The following is a 19,997-nucleotide window of genomic DNA, read 5'->3' on the forward strand; positions in this document are numbered from 1 at the left end:
GGGTTGAATTGGGCGTCAGGTCCGTATTCTAAACCGTAAGAGAGAACAAAATTTTACAAACACTAAACTATTGAACAAATTGAATAATTGTTAAAAATGTTTCTTATGAAAAAATCAACAAGTTTTGTTTAAGCGTTTGTTCGTAAATATCCTTGTTCTTCAGTGAGGAAAATCGTTTTCCGTTGTTCTACAAATACATCAGTCTGAATGAATACCTCTGATATTAGTCAAATTTGGAAAAAATTAGTTGCAGGATCGGACCCGTTTTTTTGTGTAGGGCATAATATGTATAATTCAGGAAACAAATTTAAAACTGCTGAATTTAGCCGGAAAGGGGTGCGCCGGGGGTGAAAAGGGGTAATAAATGATTTTTAGCGATTTCTGGCTAAAGTATTTATTTTAGAGAAAAAAGTTAAATTGGAAAGTTCTTGGTAATAAAAAAATCTATAACTTTTGTATTTACCATTTTTTTACATAACCTCAAATTTAACGAGTAAAATGTAAAAAACTAATTTTTTTGTTTTGCGCTTCTCTTTTTTAGAAAAAAAATCGGAAAATTTTGAAATTTTCAGGAAACGTTCTGTTTTTTATTAGCAATTAGTGGAATTTTTCTCTTTTTAAAAAAGTTGAATAGTTTTTGAGATATTCAATTTTTTAGCAAAAACCACCCCTTTCTTGAGCTGGATGAACAATCTATTTTTTTTCATCCTACAGAGTTGAACATGGTCTCATTTTCTTTGTAAAGATGTATATTTTAATTTTAGAAAATAAAAACATATCATTGCAATGGAAAAACATTGTTGAAATCGCCAAAAACTAAAACTGAATTTTTGCATGTGTACATTTTCAATGTATAATGCCTATGATAATTATACCATTAAACATTAAAAACGCTTTCATAATTAATATTTTTGCGTTCCTTATTTGCTACCTGCCATTTTATATATAAATTTCTAAAAAAATTTCATTTTGCTAGGAATGGAATATTAGGTTTTAAAAATAATTGAAAGAAAAATCAAAAAGCTTAAAATATGGTACAGAGAAAAAAGATTTAAGGAAAAATACATGCGAGAAATGCAAAATTTGAGCGAACTAGATATTTTTATAGTAAAGATGCTGATAAAAAAACACTTGACGTTTCTGACCAAAATTAAGAACGGCCAAGTTATTTGTTAAACATTCAATTTAACGAAGGAATTACTATCGAACCAGCGTTAATAATCGACCAGAAAGAAAAAGAAAAAGAATAAAAGCCCCAAGAAAAAGAAAGTTAAAGGCAAAAAAATAATTGAATGAGTTACTTAAATTTGTATAATATAAAAAAAAAAAAATACAAATTCTAAGCTTTTTGATTTTTCTTTCAATTATTTTTAAAACCTAATATTCCATTCCTAGCAATGAAAATGAAATTTTTTTAGAAATTTATATATAAAATGGCTGGTAGCAAATAGGGAACGCAAAAATATTAATTATGAAAACGTTTTTAATGTTTAATGGTATAATTATCATAGGCATTATATACATTGAAATACATTGCATGTAGGTATACATTGAAAATGTATACATGCAAAAATTCAGTTTTAGTTTTTGGCGATTTCAACAATGTTTTTCCATTGCAATGTTACGTTTTTATTTTCTAAAATTAAAATATACATCTTTACAAAGAAAATGAGACCATGTTCAACTCTGTACGATGAAAAAAAATAGATTGTTCATCCAGCTCAAGAAAGGGGTGGTTTTTGCTAAAAAATTGAATATCTCAAAAACTATTCAACTTTTTTAAAAAAAGCAAAATTCCACTAATTGCTAATAAAAAACAGAACGTTTCCTGAAAATTTCAAAATTTTCCGATTTTTTTTCTAAAAAAGAGAAGCGCAAAACAAAAAAATTAGTTTTTTACATTTTACTCGTTAAATTTGAGGTTATGTAAAAAAATGGTAAATACAAAAGTTATAGATTTTTTTATTACCAAGAACTTTCCAATTTAACTTTTTTCTCTAAAATAAATACTTTAGCCAGAAATCGCTAAAAACCATTTGTTACCCCTTTTCACCCCCGGCGCACCCCTTTCCGGCTAAATTCAGCAGTTTTAAATTTGTTTCCTGAATTATACATATTATGCCCTACACAAAAAAAACGGGTCCGATCCTGCAACTAATTTTTTTCTTAACAAAATGCAATTCAGTTGGTCTAAAAACTATAAAAGATAAAGAGAGTTGAAAAGTTGAAAAGAAAGAGAGTTGAAAATATTCAGGTAGCTTCAAATAATGAGCCTTTTGATTTTAATATCATACCAAACCCATCTGATAATGTTAAGAGATCAATTTTCAGGGATAATTTTGTTTGTTTAAAAATTCGTTTAAAAAAATTAAGATTTAAAAAAAAAAAAAAATTATAGAAAATACTTTTTCTTCCAATTTTTGAAAATCAAAAAATCCTATAGGAATTTTTTTTAAATATTTATTTTATTTATTTAAAAAAATATGCAAACATTGGTATTCAACTTGTCCAAAAGTCAATTGTTGATTTTCACTTTTTATACCATGTATATATGTAATACATATCAAGGTATACTAAGTTTATTCCCAAGTTTGTAACGCCCAAAAATATTGATGGTACGAAAAAAATTTTGGTACAGGTGTTCATAAAATCACCAAATTTGTCCATTTTCGGTTGTCTGTGAGCACGATAGCTCAAAAACAAAAAAAGATATCAAGCTAAAATTTTTACAGCGTGCTGAGGACGTAAAAAGAAAGGTAGATTTCGAAAATGAGCAGCATAGGTGAATTGGGCCTTGAGTCCGTAGGACTCATCATGTAAACCGTTATAGATAGAAAAAAAGTTTAAATGTAAAAAATGTTCCATATAAAAAAGTTAACTTTTTTTTTCAAACATTTTTTCGTACACATCACTGTTTACCCGATGGCGCAAATTACACAGTATGTATTATATGAGAATATCAGTCATGCGTGTGTGTGACATGTATGTATGTCTAGCTATTTAAGGATGTCTATGTCTCTTTACTTGCATGACGAGAAAAAACAAACGATTCCATAATCAACACTGTCTATACATGCTAATTCCACAATTAACTCAGTCAATTGTTTGTTTTCACTTGTTAGACTTATATTTTGTACATCCAATTTCATTACAAATGGATACTCATTTTTCGAGTATTTATGATGCGCAAAAATGGCTTATTTTGCATTCATTTACGTTATGTCTTTGAGGCCATAATAATATATTTATATTTCATTTTCCCTAACTGATATTAAAAATCCCTGACTTTTGATCAGAATGTCTAAATTTCTTGACGTTTCCAGGTTTTCCATATTGATCGCTATCCTGCGATATAATTTTGTTTATAATTTTGGTACAATAAAATAAAAAATACCACAAAATCGTATGGTTTATTTTAAAATAAAAAAGAAAAAAAGAATTAAAAATTAAAATTTAAGGGCCGTATAACATTTAAACGGAGCAACTTTGAAAAGTCAATTTAGCTGAATCCACTCATTTTGAGTCTTACTATAAGTGGAAAAGAGTTGTTAAGACCTTCTTAAGATTCTGTAAATAATTATTTTTAACACTACACAGAGCTACCTCGTAATTTTTTTTGCCACTTCATTTCATTAAACATTTGTTCTGTTCTGTCAAAGAAGTCTGATACTTTAGATCCTTGGTCATCTCTTTCCACAGTATGAAATATTTTTGTTTTGGTGTCAGAAGTAATATATTCACATATTTCAGGGATTGGAAATACAATTTGTTCTAAAGTCCTGTCGTGTCGAACAATCTAAAAAAATACAAATATAATTAAATGACTGGAAAATTAATCTTACTGAATATTCCTTATTAACTACGTCGTCGGTAGGTTGGTCGGTATGTTCGTCGTCGGAAGGTTACCGTTGTTAAATTCTTGACTAATCATCGTAATTTCTCTCCCACCTCTTTTACGAAGCGATATATTAAAGATTGTGTATTGTGAGAGACAGTCTGATTCATAAAAACCCATTTTCTTTTCAAGAGGTTTGTATTTCATTTACAATATTTTAATTTTTTAGGGTTAAAATGACCTAGCAGTTAAGGTGGTAAATGTTTTGAAGCAGGAATTAAACATTACAATCATAATTCTATAATAATTTAGGATATAACTTTTTCGATCGATTTAAGCATCGAATAATAATAATAAAAAGAATAAAAGGGGTAATAAAAATAGGTTCCTAGTACCTAAACCAGGGAGTGTTCTGTACACCGCCCTACCCCACTCCCCAGCATCGATTAAAAGATGCGCTTGCATCGAATAAAAGACGTGCTATATACAGTCTGAGCATGATTATGATCAGATATTCGTTCATTATTGTTTAACTAAGTTTTGCAAATTTCATATATTTTCAATTTTAAATACGCGAGTTAAGATACAACTGACGCGACCGCTTATATTTACGTTAAAGGTTGAAAAATAGTTTTCTATTTTAAAGTGAGTTAGTTTAAATAAATAACGCCTGATTTAAAGTAAATTTTGTATTAATTTGTCTTCAGTAGGTCTTTAAAGTCCCAAAAATCTCTCAAATGTTTAAAGGCAAATCAATGACCACATACCTGAGATTTATATTTTTACTCAAAATATCGAAAATTTGATCGAAGCCATTTATTATTATATTTTTATCATAAGTCTCAGTTAGAACACTCTACATTAAATTACCTTTTCCCTTAAGCATTTATAAGATCGTCGCAAATTTTTTACTTTTTTCGGGTACGGAACCCTAAACTCCCACTTGAAGCACAGCTAAGAATACTCTCCGTTAAATTACCTTTCTAACGAAACCAAAAAAAAATAAAATCATCCGTTTAGGCGCTACGATGCCATAGACAGACAGACACGCAGATAGACACACACACACATAGCGGTCAAACTTATAACATCCTTTTTTTTAGTTCGGGGGTTAAAAATAGGAGTTTATAACAAGAATTGATGATGATCTTTGTGGAAATATATACTGTTTCATGTAATCATTTTAGTATAATCAAATAAAGAAAAAGAACATCAAAATTTTGGACCTTTTGTTAAATTTCTGATTGCAAATATTCACGAAAATATCCAAGCTTAAAAAAAATTATTATCTGTAAAAAAGAAATCAAATTATTATTATCAAAACATTATTATTTTTTGCTAAAAAATCGAGTAAAAACGATTAAAAAGTTGTATATATCCGAACCTTTACGACTGTCATCTTGTTTACAAAAAACTCATATCCTAAAATAAAAAAAAAAAAAAAAAAAAAAAAAAAAAAAACGCATGGAAACGAAATACAAACAAAACAAAATTAGAAAAGAAAAAATGTTCTTCTTATAAATATAATTTAGTTTAAATTGTTTTATTTCTTGTTATATAAAAATTATTTTTATTTTACCGAATTGGACTTTACATATCATTATAAACAATAGTTTTTTCAAATAGTAAATATCGATGTTAAGAAATACTTATGAAATAGTGATTTTAAAAAAATCATCTCTATCAAAATCGGGCCACTGTATAAGCCTTTGGTTAAGCGCGTACGATAATCAACACGTGATTATCAAAATAATTATCAGTTAAACTTTTTGAAATTATGATTTTACACTAATTAGGCATTATTTCGTACAGTTCCGCTGCTAATCGCGTATCGGTTGCCTTCAATAATCGCTTTGTGTGTGATTTCACCATATGTTTATGCCATCAAATATGTACTCACGTTGCTTATTATGTGCAAAAGTTACAAGTACAATGCACTAGATTATATTACATATATCGATTAGTGATGGGACGAATATTCGCATGCGCAAATTTTTGCGTATTTTTACTTTCGCATTCGCAAAAAATGATGAGATTGTTTTTGACAAAAAATCATCTTTTTGTACAGTATTAGGAAAAAAACTATAAAAACTGTTACATTCCAATCATTTTTTGCCTGATACACTTGTTATTTAACTCATCTAAAATATTATTATTCATTATTTGTCTAGCCTGTTTTCTCTAAGCGGTACAATTTTACCCTTTGAGTATATTTTTTGTCAGAATCCAACATGATAGGCTTGAAAATGAAGGGAGAATCATGGAATTTGATAAAGGAATAAGAGAGATAAGGTATAGACAGAAAAAAACATGCTGGAGAAATAATAAGGATTACATAATTAAGTTAAGGAAGTTCCCTCGCCAGTAATAGAAAAAAACAAATTAGTAGAAAATGATCCAAATTTTTAGTATGTTGTAGTTAACGATACATGTTATTAAATCAAAAAAAAATTTGGGTATCTTATCGATCAATTAAGAGAGTAATTAATTAATTAAAAATACTCTAAATAACATAGCATGATATGAGGTTGGTATGTTATTTAGTGTATTTTTAATTAATAAAAACTCTCTTAATTGATCGATAAGATACCCAAATTTTTTTTTTGATTTAATAATATGTATCGTTAACTACAACATACTAAAAATTCGGATCCTTATCTACTAATTTATTTTTTTCTATTACTGGCGAGGGAACATCCTTAATACATTAGAATTTCGCACTTCATTTGAAAGTTAACATTCAGAATTTTCAATTTTGATGGTAAATTATTTTATAACTTGACAATATAAGACGAAAAGTAAGAATAAAATTTTTCAATATCTGGCGTAATTTTCAAAATATCGAAAATTTTGTTCAATTATTTAGCTTTTGATATTTTGAAACCAAGGCAGATATCGAAAAATTATAGTTCTATTTTTCGTCTTCATTCATGAAGTTATAACAAAATAAATCATCAAAGTTGAAAATAAGTTACAGTTAATTTTAAACAACAAGTTTAAACTTGCCTAGGCGCTTGTACTACCTTAAGGTATTTCGATACTGTAAACACACCCGTTGTGCCCGGCTAATTAAGGATGTATGAGCATGGTAGTGGGGAAACAAATCTAAAAAAAAATATATTTTTTAAATTTTGGTGGTGAATTATGTTATAACTTGATAATATCTGGAGTAATTTTCAAAATATCCAAAATTAGAAATTTCGTTTAGTTATTTAGTTTTCGATATTTCGAAAACAAAGGCAGATATCGATAAATTTAATTCTTATTTTTCGTCTACATTCATGAAGTTATAACAAAATTTAAAGTTGAAAATAAGGTACAAATAATTTCAACTCTACATTAGAATTTCGCACTTCATTTGAAAGTTAGCATTCGCATTAGCGAATGGACAAAATTCAACATTCGTCCCATCACTAATATCAATATTTAAATATATCGATATCTTTAACATATCGATATTCCTATTTCTATATATCGAACATCGATATAGAAGCTAGCTTTTGGCATCGCGAGCTATAAACAATGAATATTTAGACACTTTGGCAATTTTTATTTCGAAAACTAAGCGCTAGGCGAAAAAATCCCAACAGTAAAATCCCACGTAACGTTTATTTACCATGTTCTTTTATTGCACCCTCTACCCCCCCCCCCTTTGTGATTGCATTTTGAAAAAAATATCGATTTAGCGACCTTTATCAGCGTTAAATGGGTTATGGACGACCTCTAATTACTGTTTACATAGAGTTAAAGTTACAATTATAAAACTTACTTCAATCTGAGCTGTGTGCGTTGCATAATACAATAAAGCATGATTAGTTTTGGAATCGTTTAACGGTGTCTCAGGTGACTTTAGTAGCGTTGCTAATTCTTTATTATGTTGAGCTAATTGGTGGCACAATATATAAATATTATGGCCTACTTCCTTTGGTGATACATCATCTTCGTTATGTGTTCCCACCTCACTATCAGTATCCTCTCCGTCCTCTAAAATATCTTGATGATAAGCCCTGCATGCTACATCTACCAACTGTTTTGGATTCATATTATATAATATACGTTCAGCGTTTTCACCATCTCCACGACTTTCCATGATGGCTAATAATAATTTGGATGCATTATTTTTCAATTCCAAAACTAGATCCATTCTCGTTTTTCCGAGTGGATTTATATCGTTTAGAATTAACGCAGTTATTATATCTAATCCATTTGATTCGTGTGTAGCTATACAGTTTTGATTTTCGTGGCATGGACCCTGGCAGTATTCTGTTAATGTTTCCAATGTTTGATTGATTAACGCAACATTATTTTCATTGATATAAAGTCCAAGAAGTCCTAAGCCACCGGTTGTTGAGCCACATATACAATCCAAAAATAATAATGTTTCCGATACCAGATTATAATTTGTTTTATTGTTTTGATTTCGTAGTAAATTCTGGAATTAAAAACTATTTTTTATTACTGTTTCCAAACAATCTGTCATAGTCAGTGAAGTTATTCCAAGCAAATTGGAATAATGAATGCTTATTAAAAAAACTGTAATTTTCTCTCTAAATGCGCTTTTTTTATTCGATGTAATCTAAATTCGCAATTTAGTTAGAAATCTTAATAATCTAAGTTTCCAATCGTGGCTAATAGCCTAACCCCCCCCCCCTCCGAGAGTGAGTAAAAGTCCCAAAAAGTATTTTCCTTACTTTCTATATATATGGAAGAAGAATACGATTTTTTATCGTTTTCAAAATCGAATAAATATAATTTTCGACGCGAAGCTCCGCCGTAAATGGAAAAACAATTCCAACAAAACTCCCAGAAAGATGGGATTTTTTCATTCGAAAATATATCAAAATTTTTAAGAAAAATAAACAAATTAAATTTTCTTCACCACTTTTTAGAGAGCGCGGATTTTATATTTTTCATTCTAATTATTCAGCTAAAAAATTTTTTTAGAACTCCGATTTCCTCTTAATATTCTATTTGGCTTTAAGTAAAAAATTTGGGTTCTACTAATACAATTTAGTAAAGATGCTCGTTAGAGCCTAATGTAAAATTTATAACATTGAATCTCAGGGAATTTTCAGTTAGTAAGGAAGCGCGTTTTTCATGTACCCATATGGTTTTATGCATACAAGCGGATTGGTTATTGGACTCACAGAACAAATAAGTCAAATCACTTTATTATATATATATTAAGAAATATTTTCATGAAAAGAGATCCCGTTTTGAGGGTAAGAATGGATTATGTACAGGAACTGGCGACGCAACAGCCCTGTGTTACATTACACGAACAATTTGGAGCCTCAATAATTCAAATTCATGGAGCATAAACACATGAAACACATGAAAATAATGCTTTTCTAGGCAGTGTATTGCGAATCACAGAACAAATTACTTTTGAATTGAAATAATTATTTAACAAATAGTGATAAACTTACTTGTAAATCGGGATTATGATTTTCACATAATAATTGAAGAAATCGTAGAATTGGTTGCATAATGAGTACTTTAGGTGATAGTCGATTCTCTAAATCAGCTGAATCATCATATATTTTATTCTCACTTTTATCTGTCGTCACATACAAATCATCTACAAATACTGTACCACCAGGACCAGCAACTTGATTTGATACGATGGTTTCACCTTGACGAGTTACACCTGATTCACATCCTTCAATTGCTGCAGCCGAATACGCTTGTGAGGTTGCAAGACCAGCTTGCCGTAGTTCAGTTCGCATCTAAAAATTATTTATTACATAATCACAACAATATATAATTATATCAGGTGGGCCATACAAATTGGGAAAAATCTTTTAGGGAACTTAAAATACAGAACAAATTTTCAAACTTTTTTCACAAAATGGCGGCCAGATGAAAAAACGCCTAAAATATAAAAATTGCTGTTTTTTACATGTTTTAAAAACGAAAAGTGGAGAGTTTTTACAAAACAATATGCAAGGACTTAAAAGAAGGCAGTTTCAGTTTTCCAATTATTTTAGTTTGATAATTATTTTAGAAGAAACAGAATTTTAAATGCAAAATTGCCAATTTTACTTGGATGGCGAATATGTTGCTCCAATAAGCTCTTACTGGAATTGTTTATAGCCTCCGAGTGGTCTTAACAAATGTTTTGTGAAATAATTCTTATAATTTTGGTACGCTTCTAAACTTTATATAAAACTTAGGGTGTACAATTCTCACCCTTTGAACCCTCCGTAAAAAAGCGATAACGGGCTATAACCATTATTGACCATTAGATACCAAAACTAGAAAGTACAATTTTCAAATGAGCTATTACGGTTCAAAATTCAATGATTTTTCGCAAAGATACAGATGTTTGAAATTTTTAGTGTTTTCTTTCCATAGAAAAACTCTCCTAAGAAAAGAATTTTTTTATCTATGGATTCTAAAACATCTTTTGATTGATAAAATTTATGTTATAAAAAAAATTTTGATCTCTTCCCACTTTTCATCCATTTAAAAATATCGGATAGGGTTGGAATCAAATTAAGCTCAATCAACGTACTATTCGAAACTTCCCACAAATTTGCAATCTCTATCTTTTATAGTAAAAACTTAAGAATTTTCTCGGAAATTCTAAATGACAGAAAATTTCCATTTGCTAGATAAGTTCAAATTATCGGTGTATTGTGTCTAATTTCATACTAACCTGATTTGAAAATATTAAAGAGGTGAAAAGAAGGTTATTTGTTCTTTTAAGAAATTTAATCTCTTTTACCTCCTTAAGATTATCAGATGAGGAAGATATGAAATTAGTTTGTTATTATTAGATTTATTAATCATCAATTTTCTATCTTTTTCGGAAATTCCAGTTTCGGAGTAGAGCTTTGGAAACTTTTTTGCGTAAGGTGGACGCAAATTTTTTTACGTTCTCGTAATCTGCGTACTCTGAATCGTAACACCGATATATCTTTTATTTATCGTTTTATTTATGGTTTTTTTTTTTTTTTTTTTTTTTTTTTTACAAAAACGGGAATAGAACTTAAGCTGATATAGCAGTAGCGAGGGTCACGGTTAACTACCATTTTTTTTAAAATTTTTCAAAAGCTCATTATTTAAATAAATAAATGACTTCTAAAGTAGGCAAATTTAACATTGGTTTGTGGTAAAACGGTAGGTCGATGACATGTTTTCATGGATATCTCCAAAACTAGTCGGTGGAAATTAAAAAAAAATCTATTTAAATTTAAGTTAAAACCTTAATAAATTATTGAAAAAAAATAAAAAAAAAAAACGTTATGTCCCACTACTTAAGGATGTAAGAGCACGGTAGTGGGGAAACAAATTAAAAAACATATTTTTTCAATTTTGATGGTAAATTATTTTATAATTTGACAATATAAGACGAAAAGTAAGAATACAATTTTTCAATATCTGGCGTAATTTTCAAAATATCGAAAATTGAAAATTTTGTTTAATTATTTAGAATTTTTAGAATTTTCAATTTTGATGGTAAATTATTTTATAACTTGACAATATAAGACGAAAAGTAAGAATAAAATTTTTCAATATCTGGCGTAATTTTCAAAATATCGAAAATTTTGTTTAATTATTTAGCTTTTGATATTTTGAAACCAAGGCAGATATCGAAAAATTATAGTTCTATTTTTCGTCTTCATTCATGAAGTTATAACAAAATTAATCATCAAAGTTGAAAATAAGTTACAGATAATTTTAACCACAAGTTTAAACTTGCCTTGGCGCTTGTACTACCTTAAGGTATTTTGATACTGTAAACACACCCGTTGTGCCCGGCTAATTAAGGATGTATGAGCATGGTAGTGGGGAAACAAATCTAAAAAAAAATATATTTTTTCAATTTTGGTGGTGAATTATGTTATAACTTGATAATATAAGGCAAAAAGTAAGAATAAAAGTGTTCTATATCTGGAGTAATTTTCAAAATATCCAAAATTAGAAATTTCGTTTAGTTATTTAGTTTTCGATATTTCGAAAACAAAGGCAGATATCGATAAATTTAATTCTTATTTTTCGTCTACATTCATGAAGTTATAACAAAATTTAAAGTTGAAAATAAGGTACAAATAATTTCAACTCTAAGTCTAAAATTGGCTCGGCGGTCGTACTACCTTAAAAAAAATTCGTATCGTTTAAAAGATACAATTTATTAAAATTACATGAACTCTTATGAGTATCTCTGTTCCATAACGTCAGATAAAGAAATTGATGTTTTGTGAAAAATTGGCACAGTCTAAACTTGTCAATAAATAGAACTATGTTTCATTATTCGAACTTCTGCGTCATAAAATTAAAGAGCGTCATTATTGATACAATGAAACACAATATATCATCGAAATACCTGATAATTGTGAATTAACAGAAATTCAAAAATGTATTATCTTTGTGGTTGGGCAGTATTGGTTTAAAATCTTGTTGTTTTTAGTTCTCGAAGTTCATTTATCTATGCGTAGTTCTACAAAGACTGTTCGCAAATAAATTTAGATTTTTCAAAAATAATATTATAATATTATTCGCGATCGCAAGATACGGTGGCGCCGCGCAGCGAGGACTAGTGAAACTATTATAGAGGATTTTGACAGCTACACAAGTGCTGAATGTTTTTGTTGTTGAGATGGAAATTATCAAAAATGAAAAACGTTGTGGTGTTCCCCAGTGTGGGAAAACAAGATCTACAGGCGTCAGTTTTCATAATTTTCCAAAATGCAAAAAGTTAAGGTTAAAGTGGATACAAAACTTGCCCGCTTTTCAAGAACAATAGCATTCGATTTTTTTGTTGTCATTGGCTACAAACACTTTGATTTGGATCTCATGAGGTTTTTCGGTGATATTCGACGTTTGCAAACATGAAGATTTGATTAATAAACAATTATTTTGCTTCGATTGGATACCACAGAAAAACAAGTTTTTGGAACGAGAAAGCGCCTCTCCTTCCATCAACGGCCTTACTGATCCACCAAGTAGATAAAATATATCACCAATATTAATATCCAGGGCTTTCTCCATGTTAAAAAAACAAATAAACAAAAAAAAAATGCAAAAATTTATTTTGACAACTTGAACGAAAATCCTCTATATCGGCCATATTGCACTCACACCAGAGCCATCTCTAGGTAATTTCGTTCGCCAATAACAACCTGTTTTTTAAATTACATCACTAATTTACTTATTCTCAGTATTAAGAATACTTTAGATATGTATTATTATGGGAGTTATGACAGTTAGCATGAAATTACTTTAGTTGACAGTTAATATGTCAAACGCTGGACACATTTCCCATCATGCATTGCAAGATTAGAATACTATATTATCTTAACTTAAGATAATATAAAAGGAGTTATTCGTATAAATTTAAGGAATATGGTGTAAGTCAGTTATTGCTTATATTAAAATTGAATTAAAAATTGAAAATTACATGAATTTAAGTTTTATCAGTGAATTTATGTGAAATTTACGTTTTGAAATATGCTTTATTAGAAAACTCACTAAAATTTTCAATGTGCAGTGTTAACCTAAAAATGAAAGGTATCCATAGAACTAATTGACAATATTATAATACTTATTGAATTACACATTTTTTAATTAAATTGTACTTATTAATACCGTCTTACGTGGCTGAGTGGTTAAATACCCGCTTTATAACTTATCAACTCAGGAGGTTCATCGGTTCAAATCTTGGCAGCTGTTACTATTTTTATTATTATTTTTATTTATTCACTTCTCTTCTGTACTTGTTGTTGTTGTTGTTGTATTGTTAAAAAATTATAATGTCACTTAGCGTAGAAAATAAAATACTTCTTGATACAATTATTGAAGGAATAAAAGACACAGAAAATAAATTGATGAGTGGTCAATAAAAAGTGGTCAACCAAAACGAAATAATTTAACAAATGCAAAAACAAATTAATAGCAACAATTTAATAATTCAAGGAATAGAAGAACCAGAGGATGAATGCGATGTCGAACACAGAGTCATAAATTTGTTAAATGAAAAACTTACTTAATATATGCATCACACCAGAACAAGTGGGCGAAGTTTATAGAATCGGAAATAATAAAAGTTGTCATTCTCGGCCAATTAAAGTGAAATTATTGTCAAAGAGAATATTATAAAAAAACGCGCAATGTTAAACGATGATCTCCCAAAACCATTGCAAATTCTGGAGGCGGAAAAAAGGAAGAAAAAATTTGAATAAGAGACCAATAAAACAATCATCTCAAGAAGGAGAGAGTACGGAAACAAAAACAAAGCAAGAAGCTAAGAAGCTTAACACCAGACCATATTTAGCATCTAAAAAAAAGAAAAAAAAACAAGAATCCCAATTTGAAAAACATATAAGCTTTCTTTACTGAAACGTTGAAGGACTTAGGAGGAAATTAAAAATATATAGGAAATTTATTCATATTTTGATAAATTTTCATTTTTAGGTTTAATAGAAACATGGTCACGGGAGGTAGGATAAAATATTGGATATCGACGGATTTAGACATTATTTAAAAAGTGGTAACTCAAGCGTAAAGGAATGATATAAATATCCTACTCCCGTAGTTATGTATTTTGAATGAATTTTGTTGATCTCTTTAAAAGAGAAGTTGCATGTTTTTTTTTTCTTATTTTATTATTTTTTGAAAGTTCACTAAAAATTAAATAAATTTTTTCTTTTAAAAATAAATTTCTCATGTTAATTTACAATTGATAATGGTTTTTCTAAGCTATAAAATCAAACGGCAGTGACGTCAACACTTCGCTTTCTTAACGCCAAGGCACGGAGAAATAATAAATAATATGAAATATGATAAATACTCCAGGGAATGAAGATTTTGACCTCCGAAATCCAAGTAACTGAATCGATTTTGTTGAAATTTTGGGAATAGGCTCTACTTACCACCCTATTCAAAATCTATATCATGCCAAAGGGCGCTTCCTTCCTGGAGGTGGTTGCCACCCCTTCTCGGGGGTTAAAATAGTTTTGGTCAAAATAACCCCTGGAATCCATAGAGTGACCAATTTTGAGCAAAAAATGTCATATACACTTATTTATTAACGAAATACTTTTTGAGCTATTTGCAATAGAAAGCGCGCAGATTTGACATACAAAAAGCATGTTTTCAGTTGGTTTTTCGTGAATTACTCAAAACTAAGTGTTTTTTCAGCATAGTTGTCATGAACAAAATTGTAGCCAATAAAAAAACAAAGAGAATGATTGTATAATCGATTTATTAAATACAACGACCAGTAAGTAATACCGTATGAAAAACTTTTTTTTTTAATTGATTTTTTTTGTTGTTGGACGCTTAAAAACGGAGAAAAAAATGAAATTTTATAGCTTTATAAACGAAAGGTTTTTTGTAGTGCTTGAAAAGACCTTCAAAATAAGCTGTGTTAAAAGGTTGATCGGATAAAAATTGAGTGAGTTACAGTTGAAATAACGTGGACTATTCAAATTTTTAAAAGAAAAATCTCACACAGGATGGGTACCATTTCCACTTAAATTGTAATACATCAATTTCCTTGCACAGTTCATTTCATTTGATTCTCGTATATGTGGTCAAGAAGTTACACTGGGTTTGAAGGCTTATTTTTGAAATAGGCATGATCAACTTTTTAAAAATTTTGCGAATATAAAAAAAAATTTGTTTTTTTTCGAAATAACTAAAAAACTGCTGCAGATACGAAAAACATACTCGGCAACAAAAATGTAGACCTGTTTTTAACAATCATTTTCATATGTTTTTTTTTTTCTAAAATGAAATTTAACGGAGATATTAACGTTTTAAGTCCGAATACCCGCGTGAACACACCATGTTTTGAGCCTTTTGACCTTTCACCTTTTCAGAACTAAGGGTTATAAAACGATGAAACTTAGAGATGTTATAGTCCTTAAAGTTTTTTCTTATTCAAAAATATAATTTTAGAATTAATTCTTCATTTTTTTAATAATAATTAATAAAAAATATTGGAATTGTTAATTTAAAAAAAAAAAAATTACATAAATATACTTTAGATGACTTATTCTTTCATTTTTATGTAAATTTGTGGCGAAAAAAAAAATTCATGCGAGACGTCTATTGTTTAAATTTTGTGTTTTTCACCTTTATCTTTATTAAGAGTACATTAATTATTTTCATTATAGATAATCTATATATATAAAAAGAGAGTGTTTGTTTGTATGTCCCCGATTTTCCCTAAAACTAACCATTGACCTTCGGTAGGGGATTATGTCATTGGGTAGCCCTTAGGCTCCCATTGTGAATAAGGGAGTTTGGTGGGGGTGGAATTAAAAATGATCTAGAAATTTATAGAAAATAGATTAAAAAAATAGTTCTAATAGTACAATAGGCCCCACTGTCAATAGTACAATTTTCACTAGATGGCGCTACTGGCGCAAAAATGTTCCATGGATTTCTATCGAATTTTCTAGAATTTTCTCGAACATTCTGGAATGTTCTATGGATTTCTATCGAATTTTCTAGAATTTTCTCGAACATTCTGGAATGTTCTATGGATTTCTATCGAATTTTCTAGAACTTTTCCATGGGTTTCTATCGATCTTTCCCTTACTTTTCCGTACACACAGAGAGTGTAGACATAATATTGGGATCGGCCAAAAAAATCTTACTGTTCCGTACACACAGAGAGAATTAAAAAAAAAGTCTTTCATTTAACAATTTTGATATTTAAATGTGCAAAAACAACCCAGCGAACCGGGTTTAACAGCTAGTTTTGTTATAAATTGATTTGTACTTATTAGTACAATAAATAAGCCGAAAAATGTGGAAAAGTGGTGGAACAGCTCCGATTTCAAAAAATTTTTGTGTACGTGTTCCTTAGACCTTTAGGAACATTCAGTCGCACTAATCTTGGCATAACAGAAAAAACTGAGGAAATTAGGGTAGTTTTCTCATCCCCAGAGCACTCCAAATAGTAACAGAGAAAACAAATCAATATTTCAACTCGAAAATCGTCTCTCGAAGGTTTTTGAGGTCGCTGATCATGAATTCAAGGTTAAAAATCAACTGAATACTGTAGCAACCCCATTAAAAATTTCCTTGAAGTGACAGAGACCAAAAATTTATTTAATTCAAAATATTGCCTCATAAATTGTCTCTCTGAAGTCGTTGATAATGAATTTGATGGCAAGAAGCAACTCAATGTAGCTCCAAGCTACCCCCAATAGCCTCCCCTAAAAGTGACAGAGAAAATATTTAAAATTTTGCCTCGAATATCGTCTTTTGGGGGGTTTTTGGGGTCGCTGATCACGAATCCAAGGCCAAAAAGTAACTTGGATGGTTGAATCCCCATAAAAACTACCCGTAGAAGTGTCAATAAAAAAAATTTTGAATTTCACCTCAGAAATTGTCTCTGCGGTTTTCGGAGTCGATGATCATGAATTTAAATTTAAAAAGCAACTGAATGTAACACCATCCCTTTTAAAATCACCCCTAGAAGTGACAGAGAAAAAATTTTAAATTTCTCCTCGAATATTGTCTTTCGGGGAATTTCGTATTTGGGGAGCGCTGATTACGAATCCAAGGTCAAAAAATAGCAGAAGATTGCAACCCAAAAAAAACTACCCCTAGAAGTGACAATGATAAATATTTAAAAAAATTTAATTTTTGGTCACTTCAAGAAGTGGATTTTAGGGGCAGCTGGGAACTACATACAGTTGCTTTTTGTCCTCATATTGATGGCTAACGACTCCGAAAACCGCAGGGAAACAATTTCTGAGGTGAGATTCAGAATTTTCAATGTTTTTTTATCATTGACACTTCTAGGGGTAGCTTTAATGGGGTTGCAATCCAATTTACTTTTTGACCTTGGATTCGTGATCGATGACCCCAAAAGACCCCCGAAAGACGATATTCGAGGAAAAATTTTTTTTCTGTTTCTTCTAAGGGTGGATTTTAGGGGTGGCTTGGAACTATATTCAGTTGCTTTTTGCCCTCAAATTCATTATTAACGACTTCAAAACCGCAGAGAGACAATTTCTGAGGTGAAATTCAGAATTTTCAATTTTTTTTATCATGGACAGTTCTATGGGTAGCTTAAATGGGGTTGAAACCATCTTCAATTGCTTTTTGACCTTAAATTAATGAACAGCGAACCTAAAAGCTCCACAAGAGACGATTTCTGAAGCAAAATTTTGAATATAGTACAGTTTTTTGTATTCAGTTGCTTTTTAACCTTGAATTTATGATCAGCGACCTCAAAAACCTTCCACAGACGATTTTCGAGTTGAAATATTGATTTGTTTTCTCTGTTACTATTTGGAGTGCTTTGGGGATGAGAAAACTACCCTAATTTCCTCAGTTTTTTTGTTATGCCAAGGTTAGTGCGGCTGAATGTTCCTAAAGGTCTAAGGAACGCGTACACAAAAATTTTTTTAAATCGGAGCTGTTCCACCACATTTGATGGTATTTTCCGGCTTATTTATTGCATTGTATATGTCGAATGAATATATAATAGTAATCTTAACTCAATGAATTATGACTATACTAGCTGACCCGGCGAACTTTGTTCCGCCTTAATGGCAATAAATAAGCATTTTTTTTTTTTTAATTGTAAAAAATACATTAATCATTCATAATTATTTCTGTATTTTAGTACATAGGATGCTCTTCATTTAAGTACCTTGTGATACACGACATTTTTTTTTATTATCAGGCGCAAAAACAAACAACGCAGATGGTCTTCCGACCCACGTATAGTTGACCATGGGAAAAACATGAATGTTCTAGATTTAAACCACAAACTTTTAAGGATTGGTCAATAAGTTCATCATAGAAACCCAACCCAGTTATCAAGTCCCACGGGAATGCTGTCGAACGGGATAAAATCCGTATCCTATGTCCTTCTCCTGGCTCTAAACTACCTCCCTGCCAATTTTCAGCTAAATCGGTTCAGCCGTTCTTTAGTTATAAGTAGTGTAACTAACACGACTTTGTTTTATATATATAGATTACACTTTAAAAAATTGAAAACTGTATATATTTTAGACGTGTAAAACAATCCCTTCGAGTGTTATGGAAGGGGGATAAGTGAGATCAAGAGAGGTGGAGGCTATGAAGCGGTGGTTTTTACTTTTAAGCCCAGTGAAGCGGTCGGGTATCAAGCTAGTTTATAGTTAATAAAAATTTTTTATATTATCAGTTGTAAAAAAAAACAATTTAAAAATGATTGCTGATTTGACTAAAGTGTTACCCGAATCGATACTGCTATACTAGCTTAAAACAATTTTTTGTTTTTAAATTTACACTTTCAAGATACTTTTTCTTGTTCACTCTTGATTCGAATCTAACAAATCACAAGAAGTCAAAAAGTTTCAAGTTTTTAGAAGTCAACTCACCGGCAGTTATTTTCTGAATGGTGTTGGTTGGAAAATAGTGACTAGCCTGGATAATGTGTGATATTTCTTGTTATGGAGAAGGTGTTTTCTGGATTTCTGGTATGGAAAAGGTGTCTGGAAAAATGTTATCAGATAAAACTCATGTAGTTAGTTATCGGAGATTTTTAGTGAACTCAAATAAAATCTTAACTGTTTTTATAACATTCAGATTTAACACAGAGTAATTAAAAATGGCAATCATTCTATTTTCGATTTTTGTTCAAATATAGAGACAATTCAATTTAATTTCAAAAAAATGAGTATTATTGAAAATGAATCTAGCTAATGTTTTTTCTCCATGTTTCTGAAAATGAAAAAAAAAATGGTCTCCAAAGGAGTTTTCCAATTTTTATACCATGTATATGAAATATATCAAGGTATACTTAGTTTAGTCCCAAGTTTGTAACGCTTAAAAATATTGATGCTATTAACAAAATTTTGGTATAGGTGTTCATAAAATCATCTAATTATTCCATTTCCGGCTGTCCGTCCGTCTGTCTCTCATCACGATAACTTAAAAACGAAATAATATATCAAGTTGAAATTTTACAGTGTGCTCAGGACGCTAAAAGTAAGGTCGAGTTCGTAAATGAGCAACATAGGTCAATTGGGTTTTGGGTCCGTAGGACAAAAGTTTAAATGTAAGAAAAGTTCCTTATAAAAAAATAAACAACTTTTATTTGAAACTTTTTGCGAAAACATCACGGTTTACTCGTGAGAGCGCAAATTAGGTTCAAATATTGTATAGTATGTATTATATGAGAATATCAGTCATGTGTGTGTGA

General features: G+C 29.9%; 1 protein-coding gene across 1 annotated transcript in view; it reads right to left on the reverse strand.

Annotated features, from left to right (window-relative positions):
• Positions 1–19,997, reverse strand: part of LOC123302680 (inositol 1,4,5-trisphosphate receptor) — a 173,878-nt gene that overhangs the window by 41,955 nt on the left and 111,926 nt on the right. Inside the window, 3 exon segments of the mRNA XM_044885721.1 lie at positions 3,604–3,796; positions 7,605–8,267; positions 9,265–9,564. Coding sequence (XP_044741656.1) covers positions 3,604–3,796; positions 7,605–8,267; positions 9,265–9,564 — 1,156 coding nt within the window.

This window comes from Chrysoperla carnea, chromosome X (assembly GCF_905475395.1).
Source record: "Chrysoperla carnea chromosome X, inChrCarn1.1, whole genome shotgun sequence".
NCBI lineage: Eukaryota > Metazoa > Arthropoda > Insecta > Neuroptera > Chrysopidae > Chrysoperla > Chrysoperla carnea.